We start from the raw sequence: 19,412 nt of genomic DNA, 5'->3' as shown, positions 1-19,412 counted from the left end.
AGCTGTGGTCCCCAGAGGCCTACAATTGACCAGTTCATCCAGTTCAGCTCCTTCCAGATTCTAGGAGAGCCGACATCATAGCACCTGGCTAACAGGTGCCACAGCTCCTGGGCCCTAAGCCAAAATGGCTGCCCAGTTTAGGAGACTGGCGTCAATCCTTCCCTGCTGCATCTTTTCCACTCCTGCTTGGCACTCCTCCATAAGGACAAGTGGGGAAGGGAGGCAGCTGAGGGAGGCTGGGGGAACCCTAGACCCCTCATTGTGGGGGATGGCAGACTCCTTTTAAAAAGGTAACATACTGGCCATTGTGGTGGCTGACACCTGTAATCCGAGCACTTAGGGAGGCAGAGGCAAGTGGATCACCTGAGGTCAGGAGTTTGAGACCAGCCTGGCCAACATGGTGAAACCCCATCTCTACTAAAAATACAAAAATTAGCTGGACATGGTGGGCAGGCATCTGTAATCCCAGCTACTCGGGAGGCTGATTGGGAGAATTGCTTGAACCTAGGAAGTGGATTGCAGTGAGCCAAGATGGTATTTTTTTTTTTTTTTTAAAAAGGGTAAGATACTGCCGTTTTTTTACTTCTGAAGTCTCTTGCTCCTTACCAATTTTGCAGGGTAGGTGGCAGTGTTTTTATTGTTTTTGTTTTTGAGACAGTCTCACTCTGTCATCCAGGCTGGAATGCAGTGGTATGATCTCAGCTCATTGCAGCCTCAACCTCCCAGGCTCAAGCGATTCTCCTGCCACAGCCTCCCAAGTAGCTGTGACTACAAGTGCCCACCACCACACCCTGCTGATTTTTGTATTTTTTCTAGAGGCGGGTTTCACCATGTTGCCCAGGCTGGTCTCAAACTCCTGAGCTCAGGTGACCCACCCACCTCGGCCTCCTAAAGTGCTGGAATTACAGGTATGAGCCACGGCACCTGGCCCACCAATTCCCTCATGCCCTGAGCTCAAGACATTTTCCCTCTCCTGCTAAATGGTCTCTGATGAGATTTGCTGGGACTAGCTAGTTGTGTGGCCCTAGCTAAGACACGCCATCGTCCCTCAGATGGTCAGGCAGCTGGCTGAGCTCTGAGGCTGCTTCAGGGTGGAGGTGCTATAAATTATCAGGGTGAGAGAGGCCCCCACCATTAGGCTGAACCAGCTGTGGTCCTGAGTCCCACAACAGAATGTCTGGGGCCAGTAACATCCATTGCCCATCCCTGGGGGCAGTATTGGCTATTGTTAACATTAACTTCCATAATCCTGGCTGAGGTGAGACCCCATTCCCTTCCCACTCACCAGGACAGGACCAGCAGGCTGGGAACATCACTTTATTTGGATTTGACTCATGGGATGACAGTCTTAGAACAAATTGGAGGGCCTTACATAGGCAGCTGGGCCCAGCCAGCTGGGCTCCTGACCCAGGACCTTGTTCTGGCCTGTCCTCCCAAAGCACAGCCTGCACCTTCTTCCCCTTCTCCAGAGGAGTCCCCTCCACCCCACAGGAGCTGTGACCATGCCCTGCAGCCCTAAGAAAGGAGGAAGGGTCCTACAAGTAGACACTAAGGCACAGCATGGCCCAGGGGTCATAAGGGCTCTTCTGGAGGTGGTGTCTGCTGGGGCTTCTGGCTGGGCGGGGGCTCCACACAACCACTGACCATCCAGAAGTAGTTTGGGTGCACCTGGCCCTGCACAGCCTCGCTGACCATCAGTTCCCCGTCCACTGCAAACACACCCCTCCCATCCTTGGGCTCCAGGCGGAAGGCGACCACAGGCACATATACCAAGTAGGGGCATTCATACTCCATATGCCTGCCCTTCTCCATGGCCAGGAAGAGGCGCAGCAGCATAGCCCGAGACACGCCTGCCCGCACGTAGAACAGATGCATGACGCCAGCGGCACAGCGGCCCATGGGTGCCGCAAACATCTCGCTGCCCAGGTGCGAGTGCAGCAGTGCCAGCACCAGCACAAAGTCCTGGTCGGGCACCACTGTCCAGTGAGAGGGCACTGGCTCCTCCAGTGGCACAAGGTGTGCATCTACCGGGCCCTGGTGGACCACAACGGGGGAGGCGGGTGTCTTGGCGTCAGCTCTTCCTACAGGGAGGTAGGACAGTCGGCCGTGGTAGGTTCGAAGGGCTGCCAGGCGCAGGAAGGTGCCCAGAGTGAAGCGCATCTCCCCCAAGCGCCGATACTTCTCACTCTCTAGGTCCACGTCAGCAATGAAGCCCCAGGCCAGGCTGAGCACAGAGAAGAGGCGCAGCCCTGAAGCCGTGTGCAGTGACAGCAGGTTCATGGGCGACAGTAGCCGGCCGCACAGCAGCAGCGTGCAGTTGGTCAGGAGGTCTTCATTAGTAACCTGCTCATAGCTGCAAGGGAAAATGGTCAGATGAAGCAGGGCAGGAGCCCCCCAGGTATCCCCTCTTCCTCCTCCTGGGGAGTGGGAGCTGGCAAAGCGTCATGTCATCCCTAGGGAGTTGGCGGGAGCAGTAGGTGACAGAAGGAGCAAGTGGCAGCAGCCAGCTGGGGTCACCAGGAGAGGGCCCCAGGGCGAAGGGAGAGGGAGAATGGAAGCGACCTCGACCCATGGGAACTTAGACCAAAAAAACCCACAGGAGAGGGGCACAGAGGAGAAGCAGGCCCACTCTGGCCCTGGGCTCTCACCCAGCATAATGGTTCAAGGAAGCTGCCAGCGCGTTGCCAGAGCCTGCCGGGAGGCTGCACAGGGGCTTCCGAATGGCGGCCTCCCAGTCAGGCCGCTCCATGAGCCCGTTCACCACCTGTGTTGGAGCACATGTGGCCTCAGCCCGGGACGCACGGCGCCAAGTCCCAAGCCAAGCCGCGCGGTGCGGACCTCACCTCGTGCATCAGCCCGTCTCCAGACATGACCACCAGAGCGTCCCAGCGGCCCAGCTCCTCCGACCGCACCAGCTCCCGCGCATGGTTCCGCCGCTCTGCAGGGGGACGGGCAGCTCTCAGGACCGGGGGTCCCCTAACAGGGGGTCCCCTAACAGGGGATGCTCCCGGAACCGCCTCCGAGAAGCACTCACCAGTGAGCATCAGCGTGAAGGAGACTTCAGCCTCAGCCAGAAGGGGCTGCACGTGACTCCGGAAGAGCTGCAGGGCCTTGCCCTTGCCCCCGCGCGGGTTCAGCAGCACCAGCACGCGGCACGGCCGCGGGAGCAGGCCCCGGGGGCCGCCCGCTGAAAAAACAAAGCCGAAGAGGCCGCGTCCGCAACCGGCCACTAGGGGGCTACGGGTAACGACAAGGGGCGCTGGTGTGGGAACCTGGTGCCCTTAACACCCGGGTAATTGCCCCGGCCAGAGGAGCGGCCTCCGCGGGGAGCCCTGGGGTGGGGACGCGGGGCCCCTGCCATCCCCTTCCTTGGCTCAGACTCGGCCGGCTTCTGGCCTCGTGAGGGACAGTGTTTCTCCCGGGCGTCCACAGCCCCTTTCGTCCAGCTGGGCGTTCCATCATCATTCCTGGCGCGGAAGAGGAATCCCCCTACAGCCCTTCCCAGCAGGCACTCCACAAACCTGGATCCATAACCCGCGGCTCCTGCTGCCAGGGGGTCCCCGGCGCTGTCCGGGTGCTGCCCGTGGCGGTGGCTCCTGCCTTCAGCTCCTTATCGGTGCTGCCCAGGCGGGCGTCGCAGGGCCGGCTGTAGGGCTCGCCCTCCCCGCCTGGAGCCAGGGCTGTGGGAGCACCGGCGTCATTCCCTGCGGCGGCTGGATCTGAGGGAGAGGAGAAGACGGCGCTGGCGGAGTCCCGGGCCGAGGCTCCCAGAGGTGGGGAGCGCCCGGCTAAATCCCGGGACCAAGGGCGGGGAGCCACGCGATCCCACATCGCCCGAAGCCCGTGGGGCGGTGACCTAGGTTCCCGGGAGATCAGAGAGCTGAGGTCTGGTGCCTCCGAGGGCGCCCCCGTCATGTGAATAGGCCCCCCAACCCCCGAGGCGAAGGGTGCCTGCTCCGCGCCTTTCCTTCCTGGGGCTTGGGGTTCCGGCCCGACGGATGAGTCAGAGCCCCGCGGCTCTCTCCGACGGACTAGCTCCTCACCCCTCGGGACTGCTGCCAGGGGGAGGGGAGCCCAGCTGCGTAAAAATCCCAGAACTTGGGTGGACATTGCCCGGCACGAAGTTCTGGGCGAGGATCCCCGCTTCAGCCAGCCGGGATGCCGCGTCCCCTGCCCGGAGCTCCAGAGCGGTGGGAGCCGCGGCGCGGGCCGTGGCCTTGGGACGCGCGCGGCGCTCGGAGGAGCCGTTCTCGGGTCGCCCGAGTGCCGAGCCTGACCCGGGCCATCAGCTGCCGCCTGCTCTCGCCCAAGCGACGAGTGGCCCAGTTCCCCGGGGCCCCGCGAGGGCGGGCCCCACAGGAGCCACGAGCGGCGCGAAGGGAGGGTGGCCGGCCCTACCCAGTCGGTCCGGTTTGCTGGGGAGGCTCCACTGCCGTTCCCTACAGGGGCCTGGGGCGAAACGCAGCTCGTCCCAAGCTCAGCCCACGTCTGAGGGACTAGAGCGCCCCGCTGGAGCGAACTCCCCGGCCTCGCTCCCTCCGGCCTTAAACTTTTCGCTCAACTTCGCAGCCGGCGCCGCGGTGCGAAACCTAGGCGCCGGCCTGGCTCCGCCCCGCGCTCCCGGGGGTGGAACCTGAGCGCCGCGCGGCGTCGGCCCCGCCCGCCCCCGGCCTCAGAGCGCCGCCTCCGGCACGGCCCGCGCCCGCAGCCGTGCCACGCGCGGGCTCCCGCCCGGGTCACACGACGTGGTCGCGCGCCCCCGCCGCTCGTCCTAGGCATCCTAAGCGTCTGTTTGGCGAGAAGGCGGCGCCGCGGCCTTGCAGGCTGAGCTGCGGCGACAGGCAAGGAGGCAGGGAGTCCGGGCCCGGCCGCGAGGACAGCGTCTGGGGCGCGCGAAAGTGACCGCGCAGCGCAAGCAGAGGCGCGGGCTCCACGCGAACTCGTGTGGGAGCGAACGCCGGGCGCGCGCGGTTCCGCTCTCCTTGGGGACCCTTGGCTTCACCTCGACGCCGCGACCTCGCCGCCCCGGGTGCTGCCCGCGCCGAGTTGCAGCGCCCCGGCCCCAGCCCACCCGGAATTTGAGGCCCGAACGCCACCCGGGGCGCCTCCTTCATGCCGGGGCGTCTCGCCCGCCGCTCGCGGGCTTCCCTCTTTCTTCCACCTCCGCTCTCCCGCGGAGGTTATTTTTAACTTCCCAACGCTGCAGCTGGGCCACCGAGCCCGAGGCCGCCTAGCGCGCTTTCCCGGGCAGAGCAGGCGACCGGCCGGAGGCTCCGAGTCGGAGAGGAGCCGTGACAGTGCAGATGGGCCCAAGGGCTCCCGTCGGGATAGGAAAGCCGAGCATGGAGGCGTGTCCCCCGCCCCTTCTAGCTCCTCGTGAAGAAGGGGCACCGGAAACGCGCTCAGAAGTTGTCACCTCCTTGGAGGCCAGTGAGGACGCGTTTGTCCGTGTGTTTGTGATACACTTAGCGCGCGCGGCAAGCCACAGAACGTGTCCGCGAGCACCTCGAATTAGGAAGAAGTTGCCAAGGCCCATTGGTGACCTGCCCAGGTAGGATGAGAGTTAGGAGAAACGAAGTCCCTGCGCGAGGCTGCGGGGCTCGCCCGGCCCTGCCAGCCCCACCCGCCCCCACACACCTCTCTCAGGGCTTCTTAAAGTCGAGAAGGGGCAGGTCCGGGAGGAGCGCGCAGCCAATTAGCCGGGCAGCGCCCTGAACTCGGGCACGCCTTCTTGGTGTCTTCTCTTCGGGAGGACCCAGGCGGCTCGGCCCGGTTTTCCAACAGCTGGGAGGCCAGACACGCGGGACCCGGGATTCCCCGGGCGGGGCGGGGGCACAGACAGGGATGCGGGGTCCCTGGGGCCGCAGCTGCGCGCGCGTCTCGGCGAGTGCGCCTTCGCCCTGCTGGGACTCCCAGCGGTCCCCACTGGGTCCGGAGCGTCCCGAGCGCGTTCGGGGAGGTGACTCAACGACGCGCTCACGGGTCGAAGAACTCCGAGAAACAGGAACGAGGGGAGGGAGCACGGGCGTCATCCCCGATTCCTGGCGTTGCGGCGCGCGTCCGCTAAGGTCGGGTCCTGCACCTCCGGGCCCCCCGCCCCCTCCCCTCAGGAATGCGGCGCGGGCGGGGGAGGAAGCGCTGCAGCCGCAGTGCCGCGGTCTTGCGCTGCGGGGACGCGAGCGGCTGCGGGAGAAGGAGGCTCTGCGCGGCAGCCCAGGACCAGATCGGTCCGCTCCTTTCCTCTCCTCTTCCTTTCCCCCTCCTCCCTCCAACGAGGATAGGGTCCAGATCTGGACTTTGGTGCGCAGAAGATGGCGAGTCGGGGGCAGTGCTCCCCGAAATCTCAGCCTCGGAGGGGACTGGCTGCGGAGACCAGCTGGGGCAGCCTTCCCCTTCTACTGCCCGCTCCGGAGAGCATTTCCACCACGTCTGAAAAGCTCCGTCGTTAGCCAGTCTGAAGAGGGGAAACTGAGGCACAGGGAAGCCCTGTGAGTTCGTAGTGATAAAGCCCACCTGGTCCCCCTTTTATTTTTCCTCCTGGAGCCCCAGAAAGGTCGGCTCCTGTGGCTCCAGGCCCACTGCCACCAGCCCTGAATCCATGGAGCGGGCGGGGGCGAGGCTGACTGGAAGCTGAGTTGGCGAAGGGGGGCGGGGCAGCATGCTGGGCTCTTTATCCTGCAGCCTCTGGGCCCCAGCTCCCCTCCTAGCTCTGGAAGGCCCCCCCACCCCGCGGGAGGGAGGCGGAGGGCAAAGCCCTCTGGCCCGGGTTCCAGGCCGCACAATGGCTCCTCTGTCCTCGCTGGCGCCTAACCCCTCGCCCCCTCACCTCCAAGGCCTCTGCCCCCCTCATTCCTGTCAATCGCCTCCCCTAACCCAGGCCGCCTTTCTCCAGACCCTTTCCTCTTCTCCCCCGCCCCTTTTTTTTTCTTACTCGCATTCCCTCTGGAATGTCCAGATCTAGCTCCTTCCTCTTCTTTTCTAAAGAACTTGATCCTATCTCCAGAAACGCCCCAACTGCATCCCCGCTCGGAGAGGCGGGATTGGGCGAAGCCGGATGCTGTTCCCCTCCCCACAGTTGCGGGGAGTGGTGGGGGGGGCTTGGATATCTCAGGTCGCCAGCTTGGCCCGCTGCCCACGGTACTTTACTTCCTTTTTTAAAAAAGAAAAAAGGACAAAGCGGGGAGCGGGTGGGGGAACCGAAACCCTGAGAGGTGAAGAGTCTTGCACAAGCCTCCAGCCAGTTCCCTGCAAAGCAGAGAAGCAAACCTTTGAGCCCTAACCCCAGGCTGGGAAGCCAAGTCCAGCCAGAGCTCCCCTCTGGGCCTCTCGGTTACCCAAGCTGCTTCTCCCTGAAGGGTGGGGATCTGGTGGCCCGGTGGATTGCTTGCTGCAGAGCTGTGGGGTCTCCCTAAGAAAGAGGAAGCAGCTCCAAGCCCTCCCCAGGCTTCATCCTGAACCTGGAGGATGAGCTTGGAAACAGGTGGGCAGTCACTGTGCCCAGCAAAGCCCAACCTGGGCCTGGCAACAGGGCTGGGCCAGCAGAGAGGTGATCACCAACCCAGAGCTTGGCTCACAGGTCATCTGTCTTACAGGTGGGAGACTGTTTTTCTATCTTCCCAGCCTCCGCCTCCTGTGGGCAGCCTCCCCAGGGAGACACACCTGAGAAACCTCTTTTTTCTTTTCCAGAGAAAGAAAAGCAGGCATTCACCCCGACCAGCCCCAGCTCTCCAAAAACTGGAATCAAAGCTGCCAGATGGCAAATTACTTGCTTTTATGAGGAGAAGATTCCTGTCATCTCACCCTTCCCTGAAGCTACCTTCCCTAGCAGATTTCAGCTCCCTAATTGGATGGCCTCAAGGCCTCCCTTGACCTCAACTTCCTTCCTTTTTTTTTTGTTTGTTATGTAGTCTCTGTTGCCCAGGCCGGAGTGCAGGCGTGAGCCACTACACCTCGATGATTTTTGTATTTTTAATAGAGACGGAGTTTCATCATTTGGCCAAGCTGATCTCAAACTCCTGACGTCAAGTGATCCGCCTGACTCCGCCTCCGAAAGTGCTGGGATTACAGGCCTGAGCCCCTGCCCAGCTTTTTCCTTTTTATGGTACTTTACTGTCTTGCGGAGGGCAGGGTCGGTTATAAGGACCAGGGAAGGGAGGTTCCAGCTCACAAAAGCTTAGGGGCCCAGTGTGGTGACTCACACCTGTAATTCGAGCACTTTGAGAGGCCGAGGCAAGCAGATCATGAGGTCAGGAGATAAACCGTCCTGGCAATCATGGTGAAACCCCATCTCTACTAAAAATACAAAAAGTAGCTGGGTGTGGTGGCATGCACCTGTAGTCGCAGCTACTCGGGAGGCTGAGGCAGGAGAATTTCGAGAAACCAGGAGGCGGAGGTTGCAGTGAGCTGAGATCTCGCCGCTGCACTCCAGCCTGGCACTTGGTGACAGCAAGACTCTCTCAAAAAAAAAAAAAAAAGAAAAAGAAAGAAAGAAATAGCCTAAAATGGACAGAAAATACTCTTTGTGACAGTAATATGTCAATTCCAACCTGACTGCTATAACCTAAAATGACATAGCAGGACCTAGAAGGAAATCAGGCCTGGGGCAATGGCTCATGTCTGCAATCCCAGGACTTTGGGAGGCCAAGGCAGGCAGATGGCCTGAGCCCAGGAATTCAAGACCAGCCTGGGACCGGGCACGGTGGCTCAAGCCTGTAATCCCAGCACTTTGGGTGGCCAAGGTGGGTGGATCACGAGGTCAAGAGATCGAGACCATCCTGGTCAACATGGTGAAACCCCGTCTCTACTAAAAATACAAAACATTAGCTGGGCATGGTGGCGCGTGCCTGTAATCCTAGCTACTCAGGAGGCTGAAGCAGGAGAATTGCCTGAACCCAGGAGGTGAAAGGTTGCAGTGAGCCAAGATCACGCCATTGCACTCCAGCCTGGGTAACAAGACTGAAACTCCGTCTCAAAAAAAAAAAAAAAACAGAAAGAAAGACCAGCCTGGGCAACATGGTGAAACCCCATCTCTATAAAAATACAAAAATTAACCAGGCATGATGGTTCATGCCTGTATTTCCAGCTAATTGGGAAACTGAGGTGGGAGAATCCCTTGAGCCCAGAAAGTTGAGGATGCAGTGAGCCATCAGACCCTGTCTCAAAAAAAAAGGCAATCAAAGTGAGGCAGAATAGGATCTGGAAGCAGAGAATCTAAGGACTTCCTAGAACTAAATCAAATGGAAACACTTCAGCTATGACAGAAAATATCCTCTCCATTTGCATAGGATGTCCACCAAGTAAATGACTTGGTGACTTTACTTCATCCCTTTATTTACATATGGCATCACCAAGTAACCAATGGAAACTTCTAAAGGGTATTTAAACCCCAAAGAATTAGCTCCCATGCTTGGGTCTCTCCCACCCTGTGGAGTGTACTTTCATTTTCTTTTTTTTTTTTTTTTTGAGATGGAGTTTCACCCTTGTTGCCCAGGCTGGAGTACAATGGCATGATCTCTGCTCACCACAACCTCTGCCTCCCGGGTTCAAGTGATTCTCCTGCCTCAGCCTCTTGAGTAGCTGGGATTACACGCCCAGCTAATTTTGTATTTTTAGTAGAGATGGCTTTCTCCATGTTGGTCAGGCTGGTCTCGAACTCCTGACTTCAGGTGATCTGCCCGCCTTAGCCTCCCAAAATGCTGGGATTACAGTTGTGAGTGGCAGCCTTTGACATTCACATCTCTTCTCTCTGAAGCCTGCTACCTGAAGGCTTCATCTACAAGATAAGAACTTTGGCTTCCACAACCACCCCCCACTTACCATAAATTAAGCTAATTTCAGCTCTTCTGGCAGAGCTTAACTCTTTTTTTTTTTTTTTTGAGACGGAGTTTCGCTCTTGTTGCCCAGGCTGGAGTGCAATGGCGCGATCTTGGCTCACCGCAACCTCCACCTCCTGGGTTCAGGCAATTCTCCTGCCTCAGCCTCCTGAGTAGCTGGGATTACAGGCACGCGCCACCATGCCTAGCTAACTTTTTGTATTTTTAGTAGAGACGGGGTTTCACCTTGTTGACCAGGATGGTCTCGATCTCTTGACCTTGTGATCCGCCCGCCTCGGCCTCCCAAAGTGCTGGGATTACAGGCTTGAGCCACCGCGCCCAGCCGAGCTTAACTCTTTTAACCATTGCCCAGGCTGAAGTCAGCAAATGTTTCAATCTACCTGTGACCTGGAAACCACCCCCGCTTCAAGATGTTCCACCTTTCTGGGCTAAACCAACGTATACCTTACCTCTGTCCGTTTATGTCTTTTCCTGTAACTTCTGTCTTCCTAAAATGTATAAAAACAAGCTGTAGGCTGGGTGCAGTGGCTCATGCCTGTAATCCCAGCACTTTGGGAGGCTGAGGTGGGTGGATCACTTGAGGTCAGGAGTTGGAGACTAGCCTAGGCAACATGGTGAAACCCCATCTCTACTAAAAATACAAAAATCAGCCAGGCACGGTGGCGGACGCCTGAAATCCCAGCTACTCCAGAGGCTGAGGCAAGAGAATTGCTTGCACGTGGAGGTGGAGGTTCCAGTGAGCCTAAATCACACAACTGACCTCCAGCCTAGGCAACAGAGTGAGACTCTGTCTCAAAAAAAAAAAAAAAAAAAAAAAATGCTGGGCGCAGTGGCTCACATGTGTAATCCAGCTCTTTGTGAGGCCTAGGTGGGCAGATTACCTGAGGTCAGGAGTTTAAGACCAGCCTGGTCAACATGGTGAAACCCCATCTCTACTAAAAATACAAAAATTAGCCAGGCACGGTGGTGGACACCTGAAATCCCAGCTACTCCAGAGGCTGAGGCAGGAGAATTACTTGACCCCAGAAAGCAGAGGTTGCAGTGAGCTGAGCTCGCCTCACTGCACTCCAGCCTGGGCAACAGAGCAAGACTGTCAAAAAAAAAAACCCTCAATAATTTAAAAAATTTAGAAAAGGATCAGATTTTTAAAAAATCATTTGGGCACAGTGGCTCAAGCCTGTAATCCCAGCACTTTGGGAGGCCAAGGTGGGAGGATCACCTGAGGTCAGGAGTTCGAGACCAGCCTGACCTATATGGTAAAATTCCATCTCTATTAAAAATACAAAAATTAGCCGGCGTGGTGGTGTGTGCCTGTAGTGCCAGCTGCTTAGGAGGCTGAGACAAGAGAATTGCTTGAACTCGGGAGGCAGAGGTTGCAGTGACCGTCGATTGCAGCACTGCACTCCAGCCTGGGCAACAGAGCAAGACTTATCTCAAAACAGAAAAAGAAATCAAGATGTACCCAACCAGGAGGGGCGTGGTGGCCTGTAATCCCAGCACTTTGGGAAGCTGAGGCGGGCGGATCACGAGGTCAAGAGATTGAGACCATCTGGCCAACATGGTGAAACCCCGTCTCTAAAAATACAAAACTTAGCTGGGCGTGGTGGCACACACCTGTAGTCCCAGCTACTCCAGAGGCTGAGGCAAAAGAATTGCTTGAACCCAGGAGGCGGAGGTTGCAGTGAGCCGAGATCTTGCCACTGCACTCCAGCCTGGCAACAGAGCAAGATTCTGTCTCAAAAAAAAAAAAAAAAAAAAAAAAAAAAAATATGTAGCCAACCACCTTGGAGCCACATTCTCAGGACCTCCTGAGGCATGTCACAGGTCATGACAACCTTGCAGAATAAGGTTCTAAATTGACTGAGACCTGTCTCAGATACTGTTTGGTTTACACTGAGAAGATTGTGACACCAGAGACTTCATTCGGCTGGCAGCTGGCCAGAGGGTCCAGGTGTGGGAATGGGGGTGGAACAGCTGCAGGGAGCATCTAGCTGGGAGGGCTTCCTGGGAGGATGAGTGGTAGTTTGAGGCCATGTGGGGAGCTAGTGGGACTTGAGGCAGGAGAATTGCTTGAACCTGGAAGGCAGAGACAGCAGTGAGCTGAGATCTCACCACTGCACTCCAGCCTGGAGACAGAGCAAGACCTTCTCCCTGCCAGCCTTTGATCTAAAAAAAAAAGAGCTTAGAGCTGACTGGGTGCGGTTTCTCAAATCTGCAATCCCAGCACTCCAGGAGGCCAAGGTGGGTGGATCACAAAGTCAGGAGTTTGAGGACAGCCTTGCCAAGATGGTGAAAGAAACCCCATCTCTACTAAAAATACAAAACTTAGCCCGGTGCAGTGGCACATGCCTGTAATCCCAGCCACTCGGGAGGCTGAGGCAGGAAAACTGCTTGAACCTGGGAGGTGGGGGTTGCTGAAATCGTGCCACTGCACTCTAGCCTGGATGACTCTGTCTCAAAAAAAGCTTAGGGCCATCCCCACATGGCTTTCCATTCTGAGTTTCCTAGATGTTGTATCCAGGTCGGCCATGCCAGGCATTGGGGTGGAGGGGGTGCCACCTGCCACACGTGGAGATCCAGGGGACCACACTGGTCGTGCAGGATTCTTGGCTGCTTGCCAGGAGTGTGTGCTTTGCCTGAGTTTCTATTTCTCCCCAGTGGCTGGACTAATCCGGATGTGTGGTAGGGTGACCCAGCTCTGTCCCTTGGGTGGTCTGCTTGTCCTTGTCCTCCTTGCTGAGGCTGGGGACCCAGGTCTCCTCTGGGCTCTGCCTGCCACATACCTTCACCTCCAGGCTGCTGACTGTAATTCGGGGCAATTTGCTGACTATAACACTGCAATTCAGGGCGATTCGCTTCGGAGCCCTCTCAAGGTGGTGACCTACAGTCATACCCACTCCAGTTGCTTCAGCTGCCTGCCCAGCATCTGCAGGCATTTGTGTTAGTGTCCTGGTGGCGTAGACAACAGAAATTCCCTCCCATAGTTTTGGAGGCCTGGAAGTCAGAGCAAGGTGTTGGCACAGTTGGTTCCTTCTGAGGCTGTGACTCTGCCGCAGTCCTGTGTCCTGGTGGTTTGCCGGAAGCCTTTGGTTATTTGTGACTTGACGCCACGCATCGTCCCAGTATCTGCCATCACCTTCAGAGGGCCTTCTCTCGTGGAAGAGCTGAAATTTGTTCCTTAGAGCCCGTGGGCCTGTTCTTTTTCTACTACAAGTGACTCAGAGGGAAAACCAGTGAGCGATTGATTAGGGCAGTAGTGTGAATCAGTGTTTCATGTTTTTCGTTCTTTTTGATTTTTGAAACAGTGTTTCATGTTTTTTTATTTTTGGTTTTTGTTTTGTTTTGTTGTTTTTGTTTTTTGAAACTTCCTCACCCAAGCTGGAGTGCAATGGCACAGTCACAGCTCACTGCAGCCTCAGCCTCCTGGGCTCAAATGATCCTCCCACCTTCATCCCCTTTAGCAGCTGAGACTACAGGTGCATGCCACTAAGCCTGGCCAATTTTCTTTTTTCTTTTTTTTTTTTTTCTTTTTTGTAGAAATGGGGTTTCCCTATGTTGCCCAGGCTGGTCTCAAACACCTGGGCTCAAGTAATCGTCCCGCCTCAGCTGCCCAGGGTGCTGGGATGACAGGCATGAGCCACTGCATCTGGCCAGCGTTTCATGTTTTGAACGAAAAGATGTAACAATACCAGGTGTCCTGATAAAAGATAATGTAGTCTCCTGCCTATAGGAGGAAAGGGGGTTCTGGCTGCCAGGCCTCTGGTCCTCCCGGCCTTGCCAAGGTGTGGTCTGCAGGGAGGAGTTGTTTATGCCTGTGCTGGCAGCCAGACTTCCCATGCTCCTGCTCCCTTGACTTTCAGATGTTATCTTACACCTTGGCTTATGGCATCTTCCGCTTCCTGAGCAGATGGGTTTCTTCCCCAGTCTTTGGAAGAGCAAAGCTGCATGTTGTGTTGGATGGCATATCAGGTTCCTATTGCTACACACATTTAAAACAACTCAGATTTATCACCTTACGTTTCTGGAGGTCAAAAGCACTAGGATGGTTACTAATACCATTACTTTTAATGGCAAAAATCAATTTCCCCAGGCCAGGTGTGGTGGCTCACACCTGTAATCCCAGCACTTTGGGAGGCTGAGGTGGGCGGACCACCTAAGGTCAGGAGTTCAAGACAAGCGTGGCCAACATAGTGAAACCCCCTCTCTACTAAAACTACAAAAATTAGAAGGGCAGCTACTTGGGAAGCTAAGGCAGGAAAATCATTTGAACCTGGGAGGTGGAGGTTGCAGTGAACCAAGATTATGCCACTGCACTCCAGCCTGGGTGGCAGAGTGTGACTGCATCTCAAAAAAACCAAAACAGCCGGGCGCGGTGGCTCAAGCCTGTAATCCCAGCACTTTGGGAGGCCGAGGCGGGTGGATCACGAGGTCAAGAGATCGAGACCATCCTGGTCAACATGGTGAAACCCTGTCTCTACTAAAAATACAAAAAAATTAACTGGGCATGGTGGCACGTGCCTGTAATCCCAGCTACTCAGGAGGCTGAGGCAGGAGAATTGCCTGAGCCCAGGAGGCGGAGGTTGCAGTGAGCCGAGATCGCGCCATTGCACTCCAGCCTGGGTAACAAGAGCGAAACTCCGTCTCAAAACAAACAAACAAACAAACAACAACAACAAAAAAAACACAATTCTTCGTTCTAATATAAGATGAACTGCAGGAGGAGGCCGGGCACGGTGGCTCCTGCCTGCAGTCCCAGCATTTGGGGAGTCAGGTGAGCAGATCACAAGGTCATGAGTTCAAGACCAGCCTGACCAACATGGTGAAACCCTGTCTCTACTAAAAATACAAAAATTAGCCAGGCGTGGTGGCATGCACCTGTAATCCCAGCTACTCGGGAGGCTGAAACAGGAGAATCACTTGAACCTGGGAAGCAGAAGTTGTAGTGAGCTGAGATTGTGCCCTCCAGCCTGGGTGACAGCAAGATTCTGTCTCAAAAAAAAAAAAAAAGATGAACTGCAGGGCTATGTTCCCTTGCCTTTTCTACCTTCTAGAAGCCATTTGCATCCCTTGGCTCAGGGGCCCTTCCTTTACCTCCAGAGCTGGCAGGGTAGCATCGTGCAGTCTATCTCTGTGTGACCTCTGCTTTCATTGACACAACTCCTCCAACTCTGACCTTCCTGCCTCCGTCCTGTAAGGACCTGTGATGACATTCACCCCACCCAGAGAGCCCAACATAATCTCCCTTTCTCAAAACCCTTAACTCGATCCCATCTGCAAAATCCCTCTTGCCATCTAAGGTAACATGGATTCACAAGTTCCAGTGATTATGACAGGGACATGTTTGAGTGATTTTGCCAACCACAGATGAGTAGGGAAATTTAGTCTGGGAGCAGTGGCTTTTGGGCTCCAAAACCTTCATTTCTGACTTGTACCCTCTCCCCAGCTCTACCCAAATGAACACAAACCAGGAACCTGCCTTCCATCAAAGAACCATTTGTGAGGCCGGGCATGGTGGCTCACCCCTATAATCCTAGCACTTTGGGAGGCCGAGGTGGGCGGATCACAAGGGCAAGAGATCAAGACCATCCTGGCCAACATGGTGAAACCCCATCTCTACTAAAAATACAAAAATTAGCTGAGCATGGTGGTGCACGCCTGTAGTCCTAGCTGCTCGGGAGGCTGAGGCAGGAGAATTGCTTGAACCCAGGAGGCAGGGGTTGCAGTGAGCCGAGATAGTGCCACTGTACTCCAGCCTGGGTGACAGAGCAAGACTCCGTCTCAAAAAAGTAATAAAGAAGCATTTGTGGAGTGGGGCTGGAGTGGAGACAAGTTTCTGTAGACTCTGTGGTCTTCGATTTATCCAGCAGAGGCCCCTACAAAGAAAGTTGGTTTCCATTTTTGAAAATTACCCTAACTTGACAAATTGGCAACTTTGCTAAACATAGTAATTACAGGATCGCAAAACCCCAACTTTGCACCTGAGGAAGGGGGTGGACGTAGACCAGCCCATACATCTGCGGCCTGGACCAGGCCAGCCACACTGAGAACTACAGCCAGCAGGAAAAGCCATTCACTAGGAACAGCCCACAGGCCCCCACTGACACTAGCTCCCATGTGAGCCCAATGTGGGCTCCAGTCTGGTCAATATCCAGTCCCACATCCTGGATGCTGGTGAGGGGAGAGGCGGGTTCCTTTCTGCTGAGGCTACAGCCAGCACCCCATTCCACTCCACTCCGCTTGTGTTTACCTGCTTGTATGTCCTGGTTCAGAGACCTCAAGGGAAGAGAAGCCCTACAGCCGTGTGTCACCGCCTCAGGCAGTTCCCAAGAGGAAAGCTGGGAACAAGGAAGCAGGACCCAGAACGTCTGCATGGGGAGGAGGAAGGCAGAGCCACAGTTATCTCTTCACAGCAGGGCTGGAGCAAGAGGCTGAGGGGTGGGGTGGGCGTGGTTTTCCAGGGGCTTTTTGTTTTGCAATGTTTTCGACTTTCACATTTCTCAAAAGCTAAAATGTGACCTTGGATGAGTCCCAAAGCAAACAGACAGTGGGCTGGACGTGGCCTGGGGCCAGGCAGGGCACTTGCACTAATGATCTGGGCTGTTTTCACCCACCTCATCTGCGCTGAGGGATGGTGAAGTCCTTTCCTGGTCACAAGCACAAACTGCCTTTGGAGACTGACTCCCAGTTGAGGTGCCCAGCTGGCCACACAGGGGTTCAACCCTTTCCTTTTTTTCTTTCTTTTTTTTTTTTAAGACAAAGTCTCATTCTGTGGCCCAGGCTGGGGTGCAATGACACGATCTCAGCTCACTGCAGCCTCTGCCTCCGGGTTCAAGCGATCCTCCTGTCTCAGCCTCTGGAGTAGCTGGGATTGCAGGTGCCCGCCACCTCGCCTGAGTAATTTTTGTATTTTCAGTAGAAACAGGGTGTCACCATCTTGGTCAGGCTGGTCTTGAACTCCTGACCTCGTGATCCACCCACCTCGGTCTCCCAAAGTGCTGGGATTACAGGCAAGAGCCACGGCACCCGGCCTACCCCTTCCCTGTCTAACCTAAACATGCAGCCACTCAGACTTCCTCCATTGCAGCCAATTAGTGGGGGACTTAGGGGCAAAGGAGGGTGTGGACATCCTACTTCAGCAAGCTGGAAAAAGACCTGGAGCCCAGAGCGGGGATTGCCTGCCCCTGTGCTCATTATCCACAAGTCAAAAATAGAAATTCCCCTTCCTTGGAGGCTTGAATCCTGAAGGTCAAACCCTTCCATTCTTTCCAGACGCAACCCTGGTAATGGAAGTAATGATTAGACAGGATGGGCTTGCCAGCTGGGGCTGGGGAGGGGTGCTTGGGACAAGGGACGCCTAATTCCAGGCTGGTGCCCATAAGCCTTTGTGCAGCTACAGGGGTGATGCTAGGCTGACCCGACAGGAGAGCCGTTTCCGATGAGAGTTCCTTGTTCTCTTTGATCATTGCCCTAAAGTCCTATCACAGCAACGTGACTGGCATCTTGAGAGTGAGTTAAGATGTCATTTTTCCTTCAAGGCACCATGCGATGATCCTAGCAGCCCCTGAAACTCACCATTTTAAAACTGTATGAGTAACCAAGTGGTTGCCTTTCGGTGCTAGAGAGTTTGATTATTTTAGTTTCATTTTATTAGATATTTTTTTTGAGACAGAGTCTTGCTCTGTCACCCAGGCTGGAGTGCAGTGGTGTGATTTTGGCTCCGTGCAACCTCTACCTCCTGGATTCAAGCGATTCTCCTGCGTCAGCCTCTCAAGTAGCTGATTACAGGTGCCCGGCTAATTTTTGTATTTTTAGTAGAGACAGGGTTTCACCATGTTGACCAGGTAGATCTCAAACTCTCGACCTCAAGTGATCCAAGAGTTTGATTTTTTTATGGGGTGGGGTACAGAGTCTTGCTCTGTTGCCCAGGCTGAGTGCAGTGGCGCGATCTCAGCTCACTGCAACCTCTGCCTCTCGGGTTCAAGCAATTCTCCTGCCTCCGCCTCCCAAGTAGCTGGGATTACAGGCATGCGCCACCATGCCTGGCTAATTTTTTTGTATTTTTATTAGAGATGGGGTTTCACCATATTGGCCAGGCTGGTCTCAAACTCCTGACCTTGTGATCCACCTGCCTCGGCTTCCCAAAGTGCTGGAATTACAGACGTGAGCCACTGCACCCGGCTGAATTTGATTTTTTTAATGTCTCTGATACCTCCAGGCGTGTGGACTAAAACTGAAATTATTTTTAAAAAACAAAATTAAAAGAGCCCAGAGAGTGTTCCTTCCTGAGCAGTGAGGAGCGTACCAGCAGCTGGAGGACATACCTTTTCTCTTTCTGCACCCTCCCTAGAACTATAATCAGCAAGGTTCTGCACACAGAAATCCTCAAGAAATGCTCGCAGGCAGACCTCTCCCATCTGAATCCCTTGGCAGATGCAGCAGAGCACTCTGGGGAGGGAGCCAGGTGCTGCAGTGATGGAGAGCCAGGAAGGGCACCGTCCAACACTCCACCTCCTCCTGGCTGGGCACAGCAGGCTGATGGGTCCCGTGAGGGACAGCGTGTCCCGACACAGAGTTAAAAAGACACATCAGTCTTCCTGACTCTGCATGGCCTAGAAAATCTATAGCATCAGAACTTGCTGCATTTGCAAACAAGCACAAACCATTTGAGACATTTGCGGTGTGGGCCGGGCGCGGTGGCTCAAGCCTGTAATCCCAGCACTTTGGGAGGCCGAGGCGGGTGGATCACGAGGTCAAGAGATCGAGACCATCCTGTTCAACATAGTGAAACCCCGTCTCTACTAAAAATACAAAAAATTAGCTGGGCATGGTGGCGCCTGCCTGTAATCCCAGCTACTCAGGAGGCCGAGACAGGAGAATTGCCTGAGCCCAGGAGGCGGAGGTTGCGGTGAGCCGAGATCGCGCCATTGCACTCCAGCCTGGGTAACAAGAGCGAAACTCCGTCTCAAAAAAAAAAAAAGAGAGACATTTGCGGTGTGACAAGCATCTGCCATTAGTTGACCCTCAGATTGAGAACTCTGAGCTTCTAAAGAGGGAAAATAATAACTACAAAAGATGATAAACACAGGGTCAACTCTGCCTCCGGTCAGCTCTTGGCAGGCACAAGTGTCATTCGTAAGGGGACAGGCATATGCAGTCGCACCAGTGGATCTGTCGCCTCAATTTGCAGCCTTTAGTGGTGCAGGAGCCACACTGCCTGGGAAGGGCTGAGCAGGAGCCAGGGGCCACAGGAAAAGCCGGGATGTTGAAGGGCAGGCTTGTCTCGGAGGCCTCAAGCTTTTTTTTTTTTTTTTTGAGACAGGGTTGTGCTCTGTCACCCCAGGCTGGAGTGGCACCATCTCAGCTCACTGCAAACTCCGCCTCAAATCTTTTTTTTTTTTCAGATGGAGTCTCACTCTGTCACTCAGGCTGGAGTGAAGTAGCCTGATCTCAGCTCACTGCAACCTCCACCTCCCCGGCCCAAGCAATCCTCCCACTTCAGCTTCCTGAGTAGCTAGTACTACAGTCACACACTACAACCCCCAGCTAATATTTTGTGTGTGTATTTTTTCTAGAGACTGG

At 55.5% G+C, this 19,412-nt stretch overlaps 2 protein-coding genes across 7 annotated transcripts; one reads left to right on the top strand and one right to left on the bottom strand.

Annotated features, from left to right (window-relative positions):
- Positions 1–1,304: 1,304 nt before the first annotated feature.
- SPHK1 (sphingosine kinase 1) lies at positions 1,305–7,007 on the bottom strand. 5 transcript variants are annotated; one of them, XM_010342392.3, is made up of 6 exons: positions 6,932–7,007; positions 3,522–3,719; positions 3,035–3,187; positions 2,844–2,938; positions 2,649–2,764; positions 1,305–2,353 (listed from the first exon to the last, which is right to left on the bottom strand). In XM_010342392.3, the coding sequence occupies exons 2-6, from the start codon at positions 3,529–3,531 to the stop codon at positions 1,573–1,575; spliced, it is 1,155 nt and encodes a 384-aa protein (XP_010340694.1). In that variant the 5' UTR covers positions 3,532–3,719; positions 6,932–7,007; the 3' UTR covers positions 1,305–1,572. The 5 variants fall into 5 exon arrangements, with proteins under 5 accessions (XP_010340694.1, XP_010340693.1, XP_074245096.1 ...); XM_010342391.3 differs by lacking the exon at positions 6,932–7,007 and adding an exon at positions 5,638–5,722; XM_074388995.1 differs by lacking the exon at positions 6,932–7,007 and adding an exon at positions 4,044–4,726.
- Positions 5,845–19,217, top strand: LOC104651987 (uncharacterized). Of its 2 annotated transcripts, none has more exons than XR_005581391.2 (2): positions 5,845–7,592; positions 7,687–19,217. XR_005581391.2 is itself a non-coding variant. In XM_010342389.3 (2 exons), the coding sequence occupies exons 1-2, from the start codon at positions 5,845–5,847 to the stop codon at positions 7,775–7,777; spliced, it is 735 nt and encodes a 244-aa protein (XP_010340691.1). In that variant the 3' UTR covers positions 7,778–19,217. The 2 variants fall into 2 exon arrangements, 1 of the variants encoding a protein (XP_010340691.1); XM_010342389.3 differs by having other exon boundaries at positions 5,845–6,488.
- The last annotated feature ends 195 nt before the right edge of the window (positions 19,218–19,412 follow it).

This window comes from Saimiri boliviensis, chromosome 17 (assembly GCF_048565385.1).
Source record: "Saimiri boliviensis isolate mSaiBol1 chromosome 17, mSaiBol1.pri, whole genome shotgun sequence".
NCBI lineage: Eukaryota > Metazoa > Chordata > Mammalia > Primates > Cebidae > Saimiri > Saimiri boliviensis.
Note: the sequence above shows the minus strand (reverse complement) of the source record. Positions and strands in the feature narration are given on the sequence as shown.